We start from the raw sequence: 19,447 nt of genomic DNA on the forward strand, positions 1-19,447 counted from the left end.
GGTAAATGATACATTGAAATAATATAAAATACTGTGTTCGCTAGGTGATTGTGTTTGGGACACTAATTTGCCGTACCCTGTGCCATGCCCATTTCACAACCTTCCTACACACACACACACCAAAGAAGACAAGGGAAGACGAGGGTTGTGGTTTTGGAATCAAAGGAATTATGTATTTGATATAGTTTAAGGGTATATGTTTCCTACAAAATACAAATGTCTAAGGTTCTTCATGACACCAGTGCACAGCAATTTGAAAATAATACATAGTAAAACAAAGTAAACAACACACTATTCTAATATAACTCAAAGAAAATGAAACCAGTCCTGGATACAATCTACTTGCCATGGAATTCATCCTATTCTTTTCATTAAATGAATAGTAAGTAACTTTTTCACAAGCTTTGTTTGGTTTTCACTGAAACATGCCATTTAAGAATATATAATAAGCAACTATTGGTATTATTTATTGGCAAAACAAGGGACATCCATGAAAGTAGATTATGTCCTGGTTAAAGTAAGATACAACACAGGAAACAGGGTAGCATTGTGTTAGTAAGGATAAGGAGGTTTGATTACACTGGTCTTATGATGCAACTGAAGGTAACCCTTTTTGACAAAGCCAGGCCAAGACGCTGAGCTCAGAAGGTTCTTAATAAAGTTTGATACATGTGACAACTTGACATAAAAAGCAGATTTTAGATATGATTTTCTTATCTTTGAGTACAGTGTAAAATGTTTCAAGCTAAATTGAACACACATCTTAAAATACTTCACTAAACGGGTACTGTAGACGCATTTCTACAGAAATTACAACATCTAAAATATCCCTTATTTTGATGCTTTGGCCATATTTGGAACCTCTGGTTCTGTCCCTGGTTTGGTTACTTATGCCTTCAGGCTCCTGACAAATTCCATCGAAAAAAGCACACTTAAATATAACAATCACATGCATGATTTCGTGTTTCACATAAATAAATACGACAAAAAAAATCTATGAAATTAAATATACAATTCAATACATTTCAGACTATTCAGTGTAATGTCATCAGTACATAAGACGGGATCTTGTGTGGCGATGATGAGGTAGAGGGTGAAAGTGTGTGGGGATAAGGCAAGTTAATTGTCAGCCTCACTTCCTATACTGAATCAGTCAGCTCACTAGACCCTACAATGCCATGAGACACACAGGGCTAGCAAGCTATGCTTTCTGAATGATTTCCATTGAACATACTGATCTGAGGCAATGATTGAATGATAAGATAAGATAGTACTTTATTAATCATCCAGAGGGGAAATTTGATTGCACCAGCCAATACATACAGTGATGAGGAATGACCACTTGCCTTTCCTCTGGTGAAATGCAATGTCATGAAATACACTGAGTATACAAAACATTAGGAACACCTGCTCTTTCCATGACATAGACTGACCAGGTGAATCCAGGTGAAAGCTATGATCCCTTATTGATGTCACTTGTTAAATCCACTTCAAACAGTGTAGATGAAGGGGAGGAGACTGGTTAAAGAAGGATTTTTAAGTCTTGAGACAATTGAGCCATGGATTGTATATGTGTGCCATTCAGAGGGTGAATGAGCAAGACAAAAAATGTAAGTGCCTTTGAACAGGGTATGGTAGTAGGTGCACCGGTTTGTGTCAAGAACTGCAACGCTGCTGGGTTTTTCACACTCAACAGTTTCCTATGTGTATCAAGAATGATCCACCACCCAAAGGACATCCAGCCAACTTGACACAACTGTGGGAAGCATTGGAGTCAACATGGGCCAGCATCCCTGTGGAACGCTTTCAACAACTCGTAGAGTCCATTCCCCGATGAATTGAGACTGTTCTGAGGGCAGAAGTGGGTGTATACTCAGTGTATGTGCCATGTACTCAATACTTGTATGTCATGCTATGATGTCCATTAGTAGTTATGTTCCTTACTAGTACAATACGACACAGCTAGCTTTAGTTTGGGCTGCAAAAGGTTCTCAAAAAGAGAAAAAACCTGCTTTCAGAATTCATTATTTTTACATGACACCTCCTCTCTTTCTACTTCTGATGACAATCAACATTTTTCTAACTGAAAATTCCTCCCTTTATTATTACATTTCACAGCTACTATTCCAGTTGCTCTGAGGACCACCTTAACAATAATGTAGCTTCAATGCTAACAGTACATCTCAATGAACATAAATAGTACAGCTTGACATTATGTCGTGTTAGGCAGTGCAATAATTCCATGATTATAACATCATATTACCATTTTGACAGCTATAACCGAGTAGTAAACCAGTCCCCTAGCACTCTGGACTAAAGTAATGCAAGTCACATTTGTGAGAACTGCTACATAATCTTGACTAAAAGGTCCTTTCTAATGACTATTGATTAAATAGGATAATTCAGTGTGAGAGACGCAGAAAATACAATGAAAACATCTTCAAAAACACGCCAGTTACGTGTCGTAACAGTGAAAGTAGACACACATCAATGGGAAAGCACACATTTTGCAGATAGAAATCCATAGAAAATAATAATATACTGAGTTGCCTGGCCTATTCACACTACTCCCAAGAGCCTTTGCAGGTATAGATTAGAATATTGGATACTTTGAATGGTTAATATTTTTTACATTCATTGTTACTTAAACTTAGTATCAACAGAGCCATGACGTTTTCTCTTAACCAAATACATTTTGTCAGACTAAAACGACAACCAGTAATATTAAAAACAATGAAACACGGATTTGGTCAGGACACCTTTGCTTCTGATGAATAAGACTGAATGCTGCGAATGAGAATACTGACTGGAGGTTGATTGCGCGTTTGCATTGAACTCGCCAGTTAAGATGCACTTAGGGTTTGGCAGCAAGGCAGTGGACACAGGCAGTTATAAAGGAGGGAATCAAGGGCCAAATATACACACAGAGTGACAAGGCATTCCAATAGAAAACGGGTTAGAGGTGAAAGGTGAGATAGGCAGAGAAAGCGATATTAAGACACATGGAAAGAAGGGGGGATTGATAGAAGTTGTTGGTTATAACATACTTGAGGAGAGGCTGTGATAGTAGACAAATATGCAGACACTACAGCCAGGCAGGGGTATGACCGGTCTGCCTGAGCCAGGCAGGGGTGTGATGATAGGTCTGCCTGAGCACCGGAGCCTCTCCTCAGCCCACACGAGTTGTCACCTAGAGAATGGATGGACAGGTCGAGAGAGAGGGAGATGGCGAGCGATACAGAGAGCGAGAGGGTGGGGGGGTGGAAGATTTGGAGAAAGAGAGAAAATGAAGGAGCAAGGATTCACAAAGTAGGATCAGTGAGTTAGCCAACTAGGTTTACTAACATTACAAACCTGAAATTTGCATGGAATACTATCTTGTACTCAAAACTTACGATGACCCATATTGACCTTTAGCATTCTTCATAAACCGTCAAATGAAGAGTTATACATGTGCATGCGTGTTTGTCACAGTTATCTGGCAAGTTATTCATATATCCTATTCTGTGAAATATAACTCTAGAGCGTTGGGCCAGTAACCAAAAGGTCGCTGGTTCGAATACCCGAGCAGACAAAGTGAAACATTTGTTGATGTGCCCTTGAGCAAGGCACTTAACCCCAATTTGCTCCAGGGGCGCTGTACTACTATGGTTAACCCTGTAAAACAACACATTTCACTGCACCTATTCCGGTGTATGTAACAATAAAACATTATTATTGTAACTTTTGGGGGTAACCACTGGTATAATTAATTGGAGACCTACTGAGAATGTTGTTATGCAGACAAATAACAGTCATCTAGTTCTATAATACATCACACACATCGTTGGTTATGCTGTCTCACCTGTGAGATGTTGACTCCGGTCAGTTTCTCCACAGCCGCTGGAAGGCGGGTCATGATGTCTAGCACCTCCCCTGTGAGCTTGGCCACGCCCACCTCGGCGCCGCCGCTGGAAATCATGGTGATCTTCTGAGCCTGCGCCAGAGGCCTGCTGATCTCTTCCGCCATCTAGAGGAGGGCAGAGGAACATATGAGAGGTGTTCGTCCAGTTTCTATGCCCAAAAACTCACCCAGTGACGAGTGATCACCCAATTATGTGTACTAACTAACATACAAATCTTCTATTCAATGCATGATTTACGCGATTTTTAAACGCGCACATCTCAAATTAGGATTCCGCTCTAAGTGTGTATTTGAGCTCTATCTCTTTGAAGGTGTTCTCACCAGTGGTAGTTGCTCCAGCAGCATGTCCACCATGGCTCCCTCCTTGTACTGCTGGAAGGCTTCGGCCTTCTTGGCCATCTGCTCCGCCTCGGCTCTCCCCTTCGCCTCCACAGCAAAGGCCTCCGCATCTCCCTTAATCTGAGAGAGAATATTTTTTGGTTTGTTCTTTTTTTGTTATGACGGTCATATTATGTTGTTACAGCTTCCTTGGGTGTAACTTATTGTAATTTAACTGCAATTTTTAGTAGTATTGATTCAACAAGCAAAATGACTTCAGTGTGGTAAACATAGACTTCTCCTATTACCATTAAAGTGCTCTCTGCTCAAACGAGTCACAGACAATAATTATCTGCTTTTAGGGGTAAAACATGCTTGGAACAGTAACAATCCTATACTAACAATGTACTTTTGTTTTCAGAATCCATCTGGAACAATGTGATGCTCACTCACCCTAATGGACTCTGCCTCAGCCTCTGCCTCCATGATGAGCTGTGCACTGTCGGAAGAGAAACATATTTATTTTATCTCATACACCTTAGTTGGCCAGTGAGGTATACACTATGGATATAGTACATATTACATATTTAGTATAGTTTGTATATGTGTTTTTTTTGTCTGTCTCATACTCCATGGAACGCATTAATATCTAGTATATTTTCATTGTCTATGCAATACATTTTTCACAAAATACAATATATAATTTGTGAAAGGTCATTTGGAGACCTGTGGCTGTTACTCACCGCTGGGCCTCGGCCAGCTTCTCCAGGCGGTATCTCTCTGCCTCAGCAGGCTTCTTGACCTTTGCCTCCAGCTCCATCTCCTTGCGGGTGATCTCCTGCTCCTGGAGCATGATCTGCTGAGAGCGCTCCACCACCTGGACCTGCATCTTCTCCTCCTCAATGCGCTGCTTGGTCTTGGCCACCTGACGGGTTAAAATGGTAACACCAAGATCTCAGTAGTACTCTTTATGACTATTTTTAAGAGGTTATGTTTTCCTCTATATTTTTGTGTTATTCTGTGTTTTACTTTTTGTTGCTTTGTTTCAATTGGTTTAGTGAGCTGCTTTCTATATGTTGTGATTTTGAGAACAAACAAATAACGAGATTGGGTGTGCTATACAATACATCCATGTCTTAGTGTAATATCATGGACATACCTGTAACTGGTAGGCCATCTCAGACTCTGCCTTCTTGGTGTTGACCTCGATGTCATAGGATGCTTTCTTCAGCTCATAGTCCCTCTGAGCCTTAGCCATCTGGATCTCATTGACATACTGGGCTGAGATCTTCTCCTGCATGGCATGGGCCTCCTACAGAGAGGGAGCGACACACAGAAAGTGTAAAAAAGAAACAAGAGGAGATTGGAAAAGGAAAGGTTGAGATGGAGTACGAGGAAAGAGAAAAGTAATGTATATGTATGTATGTACAGTGCCTTGCAAAAGTATTCATCCCCCTTGGTGTTTTTCCTATTTTGTTGCATTACAACCTGTAATTTAAATGGATTTTTATTTGGATTTCATGTAATGGACATACACAAAATAGTCAACATTTGTGAAGTGAAATTAAAAAAATAACTTGTTTCAGAAAAGTATAAAAAATAAATAACGGAAAAGTGGTGCGTGCATATGTATTCACCCCCTTTGCTATGAAGCCCCTAAATAAGATCTGGTTCAACCAATTACCTTTAGAAGTCACATAATTAGTTAAATAAAGTCCACCTGTGTGCAATCTAAGTGTCACATGATCTCAGTATATATACACCTGTTCTGAAAGGCCCCAGAATCTGAAACACCACTAAGCAAGGGGCACCACCAAGCAAGCGGCACCATGAAGACCAAGGAGCTCTCCAAACAGGTCAGGGACAAAGTTGTGGAGAAGTACAGATCAGGGTTGGGTTATAAAAAAATATACGAAACTTTGAACATCCCACAGAGCACCATTAATTCCATTATTAAAAAATGGAAAGAATATGGCCCCACAACAAACCTGCCAAGAGAGGGCCGCCCACCAAAACTCACGGACCAGGCAAGGAGGGCATTAATCAGAGAGGTAACAAAGAGACCAAAGATAACCCTGAAGGAGCTGCAAAGCTCCACAGCAGAGATTGGAGTTTCTGTCCATAGGACCACTTTAAGCCGTACACTCCACAGAGCTGGGCTTTACGGAAGAGTGGCCAGAAAAAATACATTGCTTTTTTTAAATTTTTAAATTTCACCTTTATTTAACCAGGTAAGCCAGTTGAGAACAAGTTCTCATTTACAACTGCGACCTGGCCAAGATAAGGCAAAGCAGTGCGATAAAAACAACAACACAGAGTTACATATGGGGTAAAATAAAACAAAGTCAAAAATACAACAGAAAAAATATATATACAGTGTGTGCAAATGTAGCAAGTTATGGAGGTAAGGCAATAAATAGGCTATAGTGCAAAATAATTACAATTAGTATTAACACTGGAATGATAGATGTGCAAGCAGTGGCGGCTCCTGAAAAAATTCTCAGGAGGGGCAATTTTTCTGATGATTTAGGTGACCTACACACATTTTAAAAAAGATATGTCCAGCAACAACATGAAGACAGGGTCAGCATATAAGTCAATACCAGAAGCATTTATTGACTGATCTGGGGAGATGGATTCCAGTTTCTGTGACAGATTATAAATAATCTCTGATGCCTTTGTTATATTAGCTTTTGGTTGAATGTACTGTCGTAGTAAATATATAATGTTATAGCTTGGTCTGACTAAAATCTTGTGCATGACCCATTTTGTGTTGGGCGTTTGTTTCTGTTCCTATCCTATAACAATGGACAAAAGAGTCCTATCTTGTCAGCCTTGTCAGCAGGTGGCCAAGGAGTGGTGATCCTAGCTGACCTAAGACAGGACACTTTTACTTTACTCGCGTGCACGAACGAGTCCGTGCACGCGATTCCAGATATCTTTACCTCTGAATAAACTGCCTTTATTATACCATATCCACCCTGTCCAAAGTCTCTACTTGGTCTCAGTTCTCCAGTAAACTTGTGATTATCAACAGTACACAACGGTAACAAACAATTGGGGGAACTCACGGGGCAGATAGTAACCACTTAAAAGGAAGCGATTCCCAAACCTTCCATAACAAAGCCATCACCTACAGAGAGATGAACTTGGAGAAGAGTCCCCTAAGTAAGCTTGTCCTGGGCCTCTGTTCACAAACACAAACAGACCCCACACAGCCCCAGGACAACAACAACAACAACAACAACAACAACAACAACAACACAATTAGACCCAACCAAATCATGAGAAAACAAAAAGAGAATTACTTGACACATTGGAAAGAACAAACAAAAAAACAGAGCAAACTAGAATGCTATTTGGCCCTAAACAGAGAGTACACAGTGGCAGAATACCTGACCACTGTGACTGACCCAAACTTAAGGAAAGCTTTGACTATGTACAGACTCAGTGACCATAGCCTTGCTATTGAGAAAGGCCGCCGTAGGCAGACCTGGCTCTCAAGAGAAGACAGGCTATGTGCACACTGCCCACAAAATGAGGTGGAAACTGAGCTGCACTTCCTAACCTCCTGCCAAATGTATGACCATATTAGAGACACATATTTCCCTCAGATTACAGCGATCCACAAAGAATTCGAAAACAAACCCAATTTTGATAAACTCCCTTATCTTCTGGGTGAAAAACCACAGTGTGCCATCACAGCTGCAAGATTTGTGACCTGTTGCCACAAGAAAAGGGCAACCAGTGAAGAACAAACACCATTGTAAATACAACCCATATTTATGTTTATTTATTTTCCCATTTGTACTTTAACTATTTGCACATTGTAACAACACTGTATATATACATAATATGACATTTGAAATGTCTTTATTCTTTTGAAACTTCTGAGTGTAATGTTTACTGTTAATATTTATTGTTTATTTCACTTTTGTTTACTATCTACTTCCCTTGCTTTGGCAATGTTAACACACGTTTCCCATGCCAATAAAGCCCTTAAATTGAATTGAATTGATAGTAAGGTCGCAATGACACAGAAAGCAGTTCAATGTCGGGGTACAGAGTCGCTCTCTTACCAGGATCGCGGTCCGCTCTGACCAGGGTGAAGGTGGCCGGCTCCACTTCTCTGTCCGGGACTCTGTCATCCAGCCAAGTCTCCCAGCTGTATTGGGATTACAGCTGCCTGCAGCGTTTTCATTATTTAGTCCGTTCGTAGCGGGTATGTACACGATCAACAAGATCAGTCCAAAACCGAAAGATCAGTTCAAAGCAGAATGTTTGCAGAATGTTTGTAAACTAAGTCTACAAATTAAAAACATAAAATAACGCCACACTGCAGGTCACAACAGAGACGCTGCTAGCCGCCATTGTCTTAGTTACGTTCATGGTTACGTCACGTATGACGAAAGCGCGTAAGTGCATGCCCACAGACACCCATAGAGAATGTATTGAAAGCTTTGAAATTTGAAAAAAATAGATTTTACATGACAGGCTATGAGAGACTTCTGGGCGATTTTCAACTTGACTGAAATCGCCCCAAAAACGGGCGGGGCCATTTGAAGCACGACTTTAGCCTGATTTGATATTTAGTGGCTGGCAGATCAGACGTGAACACTGATAACTACTGTTGCCGTGATATAATTGATTAGAAAAAAATTCCCTTCCTTTTCCCGTTTGGCAGTGCGTCGCCCATATCGCCCTATTGAACACACCGCCCATGTGTGCAAGAGATAATGTGTAAATAGAGATACTGGGGTGCAAATTAGCAAAATACAGTGGGGAAAAAAGTATTTAGTCAGCCACTAATTGTGCAAGTTCTCCCACTTAAAAAGATGAGAGAGGCCTGTAATTTTCATCATAGGTACACGTCAACTATGACAGACAAATTGAGAGAAAAAAAATCCAGAAAATCACATTGTAGGATTTTTAATTAATTTATTTGCAAATTATGGTGGAAAATAAGTATTTGGTCACCTACAAACAAGCAAGATTTCTGGCTCTCACAGACCTGTAACTTCTTCTTTAAGAGGCTCCTCTGTCCTCCACTCGTTACCTGTATTAATGGCACCTGTTTGAACTTGTTATCAGTATAAAATACACCTGTCCACAACCTCAAACTGTCACACTCCAAACTCCACTATGGCCAAGACCAAAGAGCTGTCAAAGGACACCAGAAACAACATTGTAGACCTGCACCAGGCTGGGAAGACTGAATCTGCAATAGGTAAGCAGCTTGGTTTGAAGAAATCAACTGTGGGAGCAATTATTAGGAAATGGAAGACATACAAGACCACTGATAATCTCCCTCGATCTGGGGCTCCACGCAAGATCTCACCCCGTGGGGTCAAAATGATCACAAGAACGTTGAGCAAAAATCCCAGAACCACACGGGGGGACCTAGTGAATGACCTGCAGAGAGCTGGGACCAAAGTAACAAAGCCTACCATCAGTAACACACTACGCCGCCAGGGACTCAAATCCTGCAGTGCAAGACTTGTCCCCCTGCTTAAGCCAGTACATGTCCAGGCCCGTCTGAAGTTTGCTAGAGCGCATTTGGATGATCCAGAAGAGGATTGGGAGAATGTCATATGGTCAGATGAAACCAAAATAGAACCTTTTGGTAAAAACTCAACTCGTCGTGTTTGGAGGACAAAGAATGCTGAGTTGCATCCAAAGAAGCCATACCTACTGTGAAGCATGGGGGTGGAAACATCATGCTTTGGGGCTGTTTTTCTGCAAAGGGACCAGGACGACTGATCCGTGTAAAGGAAAGAATGAATGGGGCCATGTATTGTGAGATTTTGAGTGAAAACCTCCTTCCATCAGCAAGGGCATTGAAGATGAAACGTGGCTGGGTCTTTCAGCATGACAATGATCCCAAACACACCGCCCGGGCAACGAAGGAGTGGCTTCGTAAGAAGCATTTCAAGGTCCTGGAGTGGCCTAGCCAGTCTCCAGATCTCAACCCCATAGAAAATCTTTGGAGGGAGTTGAAAGTCCGTGTTGCCCAGCGACAGCCCCAAAACATCACTGCTCTAGAGGAGATCTGCATGGAGGAATGGGCCAAAATACCAGCAACAGTGTGTGAAAACCTTGTGAAGACTTACAGAAAACGTTTGACCTGTGTCATTGCCAACAAAGGGTATATAACAAAGTATTGAGAAACTTTTGTTATTGACCAAATACTTATTTTCCACCATAATTTGCAAATAAATTCATTAAAAATCCTACAATGTGATTTTCTGGATTTTTTTTCTCATTTTGTCTGTCATAGTTGACGTGTATCTATGATGAAAATTACAGGCCTCTCTCATCATTTTAAGTGGGAGAACTTGCACAATTGGTGGCTGACTAAATACCTTTTTCCCCACTGTAAATAACAATATAGGGATGAGGTAGTTGGGCGGGCTAATTTCAGATGGGCTGTGTACAGGTGCAGTGATCGGTAAGGTGCTCTGACAACTGATGCTTAAAGTTAGTGAGGGAGATAAGTGTCTCCAGCTTCAGAGATTTTTGCAATTTGTTCCAGTCATTGGCAGCAGAGAACTGGAAGGAATGGCGGCCAAAGGAGGTGTTGGCTTTGGGGATGACCAGTGAGATATACCTGCTGGAGCGCATACTACGGGTGGGTGTTGCTATGGTGACCAATGAGCTAAGATAAGGCGGGGATTTTCCTAGCAGTGATTTATAGATGGCCTGGAGCCAGTGGGTTTGGCGACGAATATGTAGTGAGGACCAGCCAAGAAGAGCGTACAGGTCACAGTGGTGGGTAGTATATGGGGCTTTGGAGACAAAACGGATGGCACTGTGATAGACTACATCCAATTTGCTGAGTAGAGTGTTGGAGGCTATTTTGTAAATGACATCGCCGAAGTTAAGGATCGGTAGGATAGTGTCTGCTTAAAGAAAAGAATAAGCAAACACATTTGGTGTTCGCCAAAAGGCATGTGGGAGACTCCCCAAACATATGGAAGAAGGTACTCTGGTCAGATGAGACTAAAATTGAGCTTTTTGGCCATCAAGGAAAACGCTATGTCTGGCGCAAACCCAACACCTCTCATCACCCCGAGAACACCATCCCCACAGTGAAGCATGGTGGTGGCAGCATCATGCTGTGGGGATGTTTTTCATCGGTAGGGACTGGGAAACTGGTCAGAATTGAAGGAATGATGGATGGCGCTAAATACAGGGAAATTCTTGAGGGAAACCTGTTTCAGTCTTCCAGAGATTTGAGACTGGGACGGAGGTTCACCTTCCAGCAGAACAATGACCCTAAGCATACTGCTAAAGCAACACTTGAGTGGTTTAAGGGGAAACATTTAAATGTCTTGGAATGGCCTAGTCAATGGCCAGACCTCAATCCAATTGAGAATCTGTGGTATGACTTAAAGATTGCTGTACACCAACGGAACCCATCCAACTTGAAGGAGCTGGAGCAGTTTTGCCTTGACAAATGGGCAAAAATCCCAGTGGCTAGATGGGCCAAGCTGATAGTGACATACCCCAAGAGACTTGCAGCTGTAATTGCTGCAAAAGGTGGCTCTACAAAGCATTGACTTTGGGGGGGGGGGGGGGGTGAATAGTTATGCACGCTCAAGTTTTCTTTTTTTTGGTCTTATTTCTTGTTTGTTTCACAGGAAAAAAATATTTTGCATCTTCAAAGTGGTAGGCATGTTGTGTAAATCAGATGATACAAACCCCCAAAAAATCAATTTTAATTCCAGGTTGTAAGGCAACAAAATAGGAAAAATGCCAAGGGGGTGAATAGTTTCGCAAGCCACTGTATGTATGTATATATGTATGTATATGTATATGTATGTGTGTATATGTTGCAAAGAAAAAGCCATATATCAGACTGGCCAATAAAAAAAAAAAGATTAAGATGGGCAGTCTGAGATATGGCTTTTTCTTTGCAACTCTGCCTAGAAGGTCAGCATCCCGGAGTCGCCTCTTCACTGTTGACGTTGAGACTGGTGTTTTGCGGGTACTATTTAATGAAGCTGCCAGTTGAGGACCTGTGAGGCGCCTGTTTCTCAAACTAGACACTCTAATGTATTTGTCCTCTTGCTCAGTTGTGCACCGGGGCCTCCAACTCTTTCTATTCTGGTTAGAGCCAGTTTGCAATGTTCTGTGAAGGGAGTAGTACACAGCGTTGTACGAGATCTTCAGTTTCTTGGCAATTTCTCGCATGGAATAGCCTTCAATTCTCAGAACAAGAATAGACTGACGCATTTCAGAAGAAAGTTATTTGTTTCTGGACATTTTGAGCCTGTAATCGAACCCACAATTGCTGATGCTCCAGATACTCAACTAGTCTCAAGAAGGCCAGTTTTTTGCTTCTTTAATCAGCACAACAGTTTTCAGCTGTGCTAACATAATTGCAAAAGGGTTTTCTAATGATCAATTAGCCTTTTAAAATGATAAACTTGGATTAGCAAACAAAACGTGCCATTGGAACACAGGACTGATGGTTGCTGATAATGGGCCTCTGTACGCCTATGTAGATATTCCATAAAAAATCAGCCGTTTCTAGCTACAATAGCCATTTACAACATTAACAATGTCTACACTGTATTTCTGATCAATTTGATGTTATTTTAATGGCCAATTTTTTTCCCCTTTCTTTCGAAAACAATGACATTTCTAAGTGACCCCACGTTTTTTAACGGTAGTATATATACAGTGGGGGGAAAAAGTATTTAGTCAGCCACCAATTGTGCAAGTTCTCCCACTTAAAAAGATGAGAGAGGCCTGTAATTTTCATCATAGGTACACGTCAACTATGACAGACAAAATGAGACTTTTTTTTCCAGAAAATCACATTGTAGGATTTTTTATGAATTTATTTGCAAATTATGGTGGAAGTTAAGTATTTGGTCAATAACAAAAGTTTCTCAATACTTTGTTATATACCCTTTGTTGGCAATGACACAGGTCAAACGTTTTCTGTAAGTCTTCACAAGGTTTTCACACACTGTTGCTGGGATTTTGGCCCATTCCTCCATGCAGATCTCCTCTAGAGCAGTGATGTTTTGGGGCTGTTGCTGGGCAACACGGACTTTCAACTCCCTCCATAGATTTTCTATGGGGTTGAGATCTGGAGACTGGCTAGGCCACTCCAGGACCTTGAAATGCTTCTTACGAAGCCACTCCTTTGTTGCCCGGGCGGTGTGTTTGGGATCATTGTCATGCTGAAAGACCCCGCCACGTTTCATCTTCAATGCCCTTGCTGATGGAAGGAGGTTTTCACTCAAAATCTCACGATACATGGCCCCATTCATTCTTTCCTTTACACGGATCAGTCGTCCTGGTCCCTTTGCAGAAAAACAGCCCCAAAGCATGATGTTTCCACCCCCATGCTTCACAGTAGGTATGGTGTTCTTTGGAGGCAACTCAGCATTCTTTGTCCTCCAAACACGACGAGTTGAGTTTTTACCAAAAAGTTATATTTTGGTTTCATCTGACCATATGACATTCTCCCAATCCTCTTCTGGATCATCCAAATGCACTCTAGCAAACTTCAGACGGGCCTTGACATGTACTGGTTTAAGCAGGGGGACACGTCTGGCACTGCAGGATTTGAGTCCCTGGCGGCGTAGTGTGTTACTGATGGTAGGCTTTGTTACTTTGGTCCCAGCTCTCTGCAGGTCATTCACTAGGTCCCCCCGTGTGGTTATTGTGATCATTTTGACCTCACGGGGTGAGATCTTGCGTGGAGCCCCAGATCGAGGGAGATTATCAGTGGTCTTGTATGTCTTCCATTTCCTAATAATTGCTCCCACAGTTGATTTCTTCAAACCAAGCTGCTTACCTATTGCAGATTCAGTCTTCCCAGCCTGGTGCAGGTCTACAATTTTGTTTCTGGTGTCCTTTGACAGCTCTTTGGTCTTGGCCATAGTGGAGTTTGGAGTGTGACTGTTTGAGGTTGTGGACAGGTGTCTTTTATACTGATAACAAGTTCAAACAGGTGCCATTAATACAGGTAACGAGTGGAGGACAGAGGAGACTCTTAAAGAAGAAGTTACAGGTCTGTGAGAGCCAGAAATCTTGCTTGTTTGTAGGTGACCAAATACTTATTTTCCACCATAATTTGCAAATAAATTCATAAAAAATCCTACAATGTGATTTTCTGGATTTTTTTTCTCCATTTGTCTGTCATAGTTGACATGTACCTATGATGAAAATTACAGGCCTCTCTCATCTTTTTAAGTGGGAGAACTTGCACAATTGGTGGCTGACTAAATACTTTTTTTCCCCACTGTATATATATATATATATATAATTCCCTCACTGTATTTCGACATAACCTGAAAGGCCGCTCAGCAAGGAAGAAGCCACTGCTCCAAAACCGCCTCATGCTGTGGGGGTGCTTTGCTGTAGGAGGGACTGGTGCACTTCACAAAATAGATGGCATCATGAGGAAGGAAAATTATGTGGATATATTGAAGCAACATCTCAAGACATCAGTCAGGAAGTTAAAACTTGGTTGCAAATGGGTCTTCCAAATGGACAATGACCCCAAGCATATTTCCAAAGTTGTGGCAAAATGGCTTAAGGACAACAAAGTCAAGGTATTGGAGTGGCCATCACAAAGCCCTGACCTCAATCCTATAGAAAATGTGTGGGCAGAACTGAAAAAGCGTGTGTGAGCAAGGAGGCTTATAAACCTGACTCAGTTTTACCAGCTCTGTCAGGAGGAATGGGCCAAAATTCACCCAACTTATTGTGGGAAGCTTGTGGAAGGCTACCCGAAACGTTTGACCCAAGTTAAACAATTTAAAGGCAATGCTACCAAATACTAATTGAGTGTATGTAAACTTCTGACCCACTGGGAATGTGATGAAAGAAATAAAAGATTAAATAAATAATTATCTCTATTATTATTCTGACATTTCACATTCTTAAAACAAAGTGGTGAGCCTACCTGACCTAAGACAGGGAATTTTTACTAGGATTAAATGTCAGGAATTGTGAAAAACTGAGTTTAAATGTATTTGGCTAAGGTGTATGTAAACTTCCGACTTCAACTGTATGTATGAATATGTATATTTACAAAAACATATATGGGAGATTGGAAACTATGCAGACAATGACATTGATGGAAACTACAATCTGCAATATTAAAGCTGATCTACCCCCTAAACATTTAAAATATAAAAAGAGAAAAGTAAGAACGGATTGGGAAAACCAAGCGAAAGGAAATATGATAGAGAATTCCGAAATAAACAAGAGCAAGGTAAAGGATAAAGGGTTCAAGAAGAGAAAGAAGGAGAGAGTGGAGAGAAGGGAGAGGTGGCCCACCCTGATCACAGCATCCCTCTTGAACTGGGCCTCTCCGATGCGGGCGTCTTTCTGCACCTGGGCGGTCCTGGACTTCCCCAGGGAGTGGAGGTAGTCCTGAACCACAGAGAGGAAGACAACAACATGCTTTTAGTTTAGGGTCGATTATTTACCTGGCATCCATCTAGTGTCCATTATTTACCTAGCATTGGATCAGTTGCAAGAATGGAGTGTCCATTGAAAGTAGAGAGAGAAAGCACACCTGGTCGTCGTGAACGTCTTTGAGCGTGTAGCTGACCACGCTGATGCCCATGTTGACCAGGTCGGACGAGGCCACCTTGAACACCTCCTCCGAGAACTTCTTACGGTCCCTATAGATCTCCTGAAGGGGGTGAAATAACAGAGTTAGCACCTATGTTAATATACTTTCATTTGACAGTGAAAAGATGCAGTGTTCCCTCTCCATCATGTTACTATGTAGTTGAACACATAGCCAGAAATAGATTTCCATATGACTATGGTTCGGCTGTATATATAAAACTGTTTCATTTGTTGTTTGTTATGGTCTGTTTCTTATGGTCTGTTTGTTATGGTATGTTTGTTATGGTCTGTTTGTTATGGTCTGTTTGTTATGGTATGTCACAAGACAATTCTACCATGCAATGTGCTGTTTTGAGTATGGTACATACAAAAATACCCTCAAATAAAAGGTGACATTCTGTACTGTCGCCTCATATGAATCATCTGATCTCAAATCCAAAATGCTGGAGTATAGAGCCAAATTAAAAGTTTTAGCTTCACTGTCCGAATAGATGCGTAGGGGAGTGTATCTCTGGCCAAAGCTCTTGGCTTTGGTCATGGCTTTACAGCATTGAAATCAGTGAGCTGCTATAATGTGCTGTTTGTTTATCTATAACTGTAACTGTGGACGTGGCCAGTAAGGGTGCGGTCCAGTTTACCTCATGCAACCATGAAGAAGGCAAATAGTGCCAAAATGTTTCTATATTGCACTAAAATGAGTGAGCTGCTATAATGTAGCCTGGTCCCAGATCTGTTTGTGACATCTTACAAAACAGATGTTCTACAACGGGTTGGTCAAAACAAGCATTGTGATTGGGTACTCGGCAGGTACTCGGCTTCGCCTTGTGCCAACGACCGCAGCACAGCTGTGCTAAAAAGGTCAAGTTTACCTCCACAGTCAGGTGGGCAATGATGGCCCTCTGGTGACCCTCCAGCGTCTCCAGGGCTATTTGGGCGATCTCGCCCTCTGACTTCCCCATGAACATCTGACAGGCTGCGGCCAGCATCTGCTTGTTCTGCCCCTGGATCTTCATCTGGAGGGAGGAGAGAACACAGGTTAATAGTTCATTAGGGTACGCAACCGAAAACATTGAAATAAAAATTGAAACAGAAAACGAAAATGTGCATTTTATGAGGAAGTTCAGGTAGCCCCTCCCTGTTTTACTCTGTTGTTGGTGATTAATGAACACGACTCAGGTGTGCACAGTGCTAATCAAACAGAAGCATCTGCTGTACACTACCCAACTACACAGCAGGAATAGTTGTATCAACACTCAAACAGGCAGGGTTACTCTGTTCTGTCCACAGCACAAGAGAGTGAGGTATTTAATCATTTAATGCCAGTGTATAAATGATTGATATAAGCAAAACAGATGGCAAGTTTTAATTGGCTACTTGATATGTATTTCATTAAAGAAAGCCCTTACACTTGAGTTCAAAACTAGGGTGTCTAAACCTGTTTCAATGACTGTAACAGAATAGTGCAGTTACATTGGCTCAGGAAGAAACGGAGACAGAGAACGATGGAGAGACAAACCTGGGCAATACCAGTGACTGAGATGGGAACCCCATGGCGGGTGTAGACTTTATCACTCTTCACGTTCAGCGTCAGAGTGTTCAGGGAGATCCTGGGAGAGAAGAGAGGAAAGGAGGGAGAGATATAATCATTCCACAATGCTGTAGTATGATATCCCAAAACAATGGTAAATGGCGATACATGGCCAATATATGCGTTTGCAGACATGAACAGGAAAAGAGACCGTACCTCTGGATCTGCTGAACACAGGGAAGCACAAACACTCTGCCTCCAGCAATCATTACTGGAGGAGAACGGCAGAACCCTGAGGAACAGAGATAGAGAGAGAGGGAGGATGGTGAGATACGCATGAGAGAATTACTACCATCCTACAGCTCTTTAATGTAATATGTTTATAAATGGAGAACAGAATTGTATTGATTAGAGAATGGACCTGACACCACCATAGCCTCATTTGGACCACATGTGTAGAACATGTTTTTCTTCTTCTCCCTCAGATGCTATAAAACAAAAAACAACACACAATTTCATAATAATAATAATAATATGCCATTTAGCAGACGCTTTTATCCAAAGCGACTTACAGTCATGTGCGCATACATTTTTACGTATGGGTGGTTCCGGGGATCTAACCCACTACCCTGGCGTTACAAGCGCCATGCTCTACCAATTGAGCTACAGAGGACCACAAGCTGGACAATGGGCCTGACAGTGGGTTACTTGAGAGTCTTACATTGGCCTATTGCTCAAGCATGTGTAGCTTCATTCATCAGTCATGCTTGACAGCTTTGACTGAAATCTATACAGTTGGCCTAATAATAATTTTATATAGCTACTGTAAGTAACAAATGTGACTAAATGTTTTATATATTTCAATTAACATTTAATCAGAATTTGAGCAGGTAGTCAGTATTATAACTATTGTAATCTTCTCCATGAAAATCCAAAGGGGCAGGAGCCTTGAGAAAGCTATCGAGACAACACTGGCAGCTGATTGAATTTGCGTAGATGTTGCGCAGCATCATCCAGGACATTTTGCTTTTAAAGAGCATAGACAGACAAGCTCATACATGTATCAACAAATGTATCAACACACATGTAAATAGGATATAAATAAAACATGCAAGGGTGTAGCAACTCGTTAGCAATGATACATATGTATCCAATTCCACTATCATTTTTGCCAGACCCCACTGATGTTTACATATGTTGCAATCCGAGATGCATCAAATCAGTCGAAAGATTAGGCAAAATATGTCCGTTCACTTACCAATTTGACAGAATGAACTAATGCAGAATACGTCGCAACAATACTTTTTTTTCCTGTCAAAATACAGCAGTGTTATTCTTGCTATCGTCTGTCCAATGACTATATGTATATATGAAGCGTCTGTCCCGTTATTGCTCTTTCCGTAAAAAAAGCTTCTGTCCATTGTCTCACGCCCATTGCAAAATATGCTGTCGCCATCTGGTGGTGCGGTGGTGAATTGTATTTCACTCAATGATCAGTGTGAAATACAATTTCGAATTACTTAGCTATATCAACAAAATGATCCACTTAATGCACTTTAGTTGCCCTTTGTTCTTTGTTGTGTCAGTACCTAATTAGATGGATGGGACCCCCCCCCTCCTTCTGTCTTAACCTCTGAATGCTCGGCTATGAAAAGCCAACTGAAAATTACAGCTGAGGTGCTGACCTGTTGCACCCTCTATAACCACAGTGATTATTATTTGACCCTGCTGGTCATCTTTGAACGTTTGAACATCTTGAAGAACGATCTAGTCTTAATGGCCATGTACTCTTAAAATCTCCACCCGCACAGCCAGAAGAGGACTGGCCACCCCTAAGAGCCTGGTTCCTCACTAGGTTTCTTTCTAGGTTCCTGCCTTTCTAGGGTGTTTTTCCTAGCCACCGTGCTTCTACATTTGGGGTTTTAGGCTGGGTTTCTGTATAAGCCCTTTGTGACATCTGCTGATGTAAAAAGGGATTTATAAATACATTTGATTGATTGATGTGGAGGCATTATGCCTATTTGAAAAGTGGTGAGATGTGTGTGTATATGTATTTGTGTGTCCTCAAATTGTCTATTCATAGGCTCTCATTC

The 19,447-nt window shown here is 41.5% G+C and overlaps 1 protein-coding gene across 1 annotated transcript; it reads right to left on the minus strand.

The window, feature by feature from the left end:
- Nucleotides 1–147: 147 nt before the first annotated feature.
- On the minus strand, nt 148–17,623 carry LOC311132484 (flotillin-1; the record flags this gene model as incomplete). Its single annotated transcript, XM_084165769.1, has 11 exons — nt 148–3,190; nt 3,845–4,009; nt 4,226–4,363; nt 4,676–4,721; nt 4,966–5,147; nt 5,382–5,534; nt 15,527–15,622; nt 15,768–15,887; nt 16,696–16,839; nt 17,343–17,433; nt 17,571–17,623. The coding sequence occupies 11 exons, from the start codon at nt 17,621–17,623 to the stop codon at nt 3,170–3,172; spliced, it is 1,209 nt and encodes a 402-aa protein (XP_084021895.1). The 3' UTR covers nt 148–3,169.
- Between the last annotated feature and the right edge of the window lie 1,824 nt (nt 17,624–19,447).

The sequence above is a fragment of the Coregonus lavaretus genome, assembly GCF_964263955.1.
Source record: "Coregonus lavaretus genome assembly, chromosome: 7".
Taxonomy (NCBI): Eukaryota; Metazoa; Chordata; class Actinopteri; order Salmoniformes; family Salmonidae; genus Coregonus; species Coregonus lavaretus.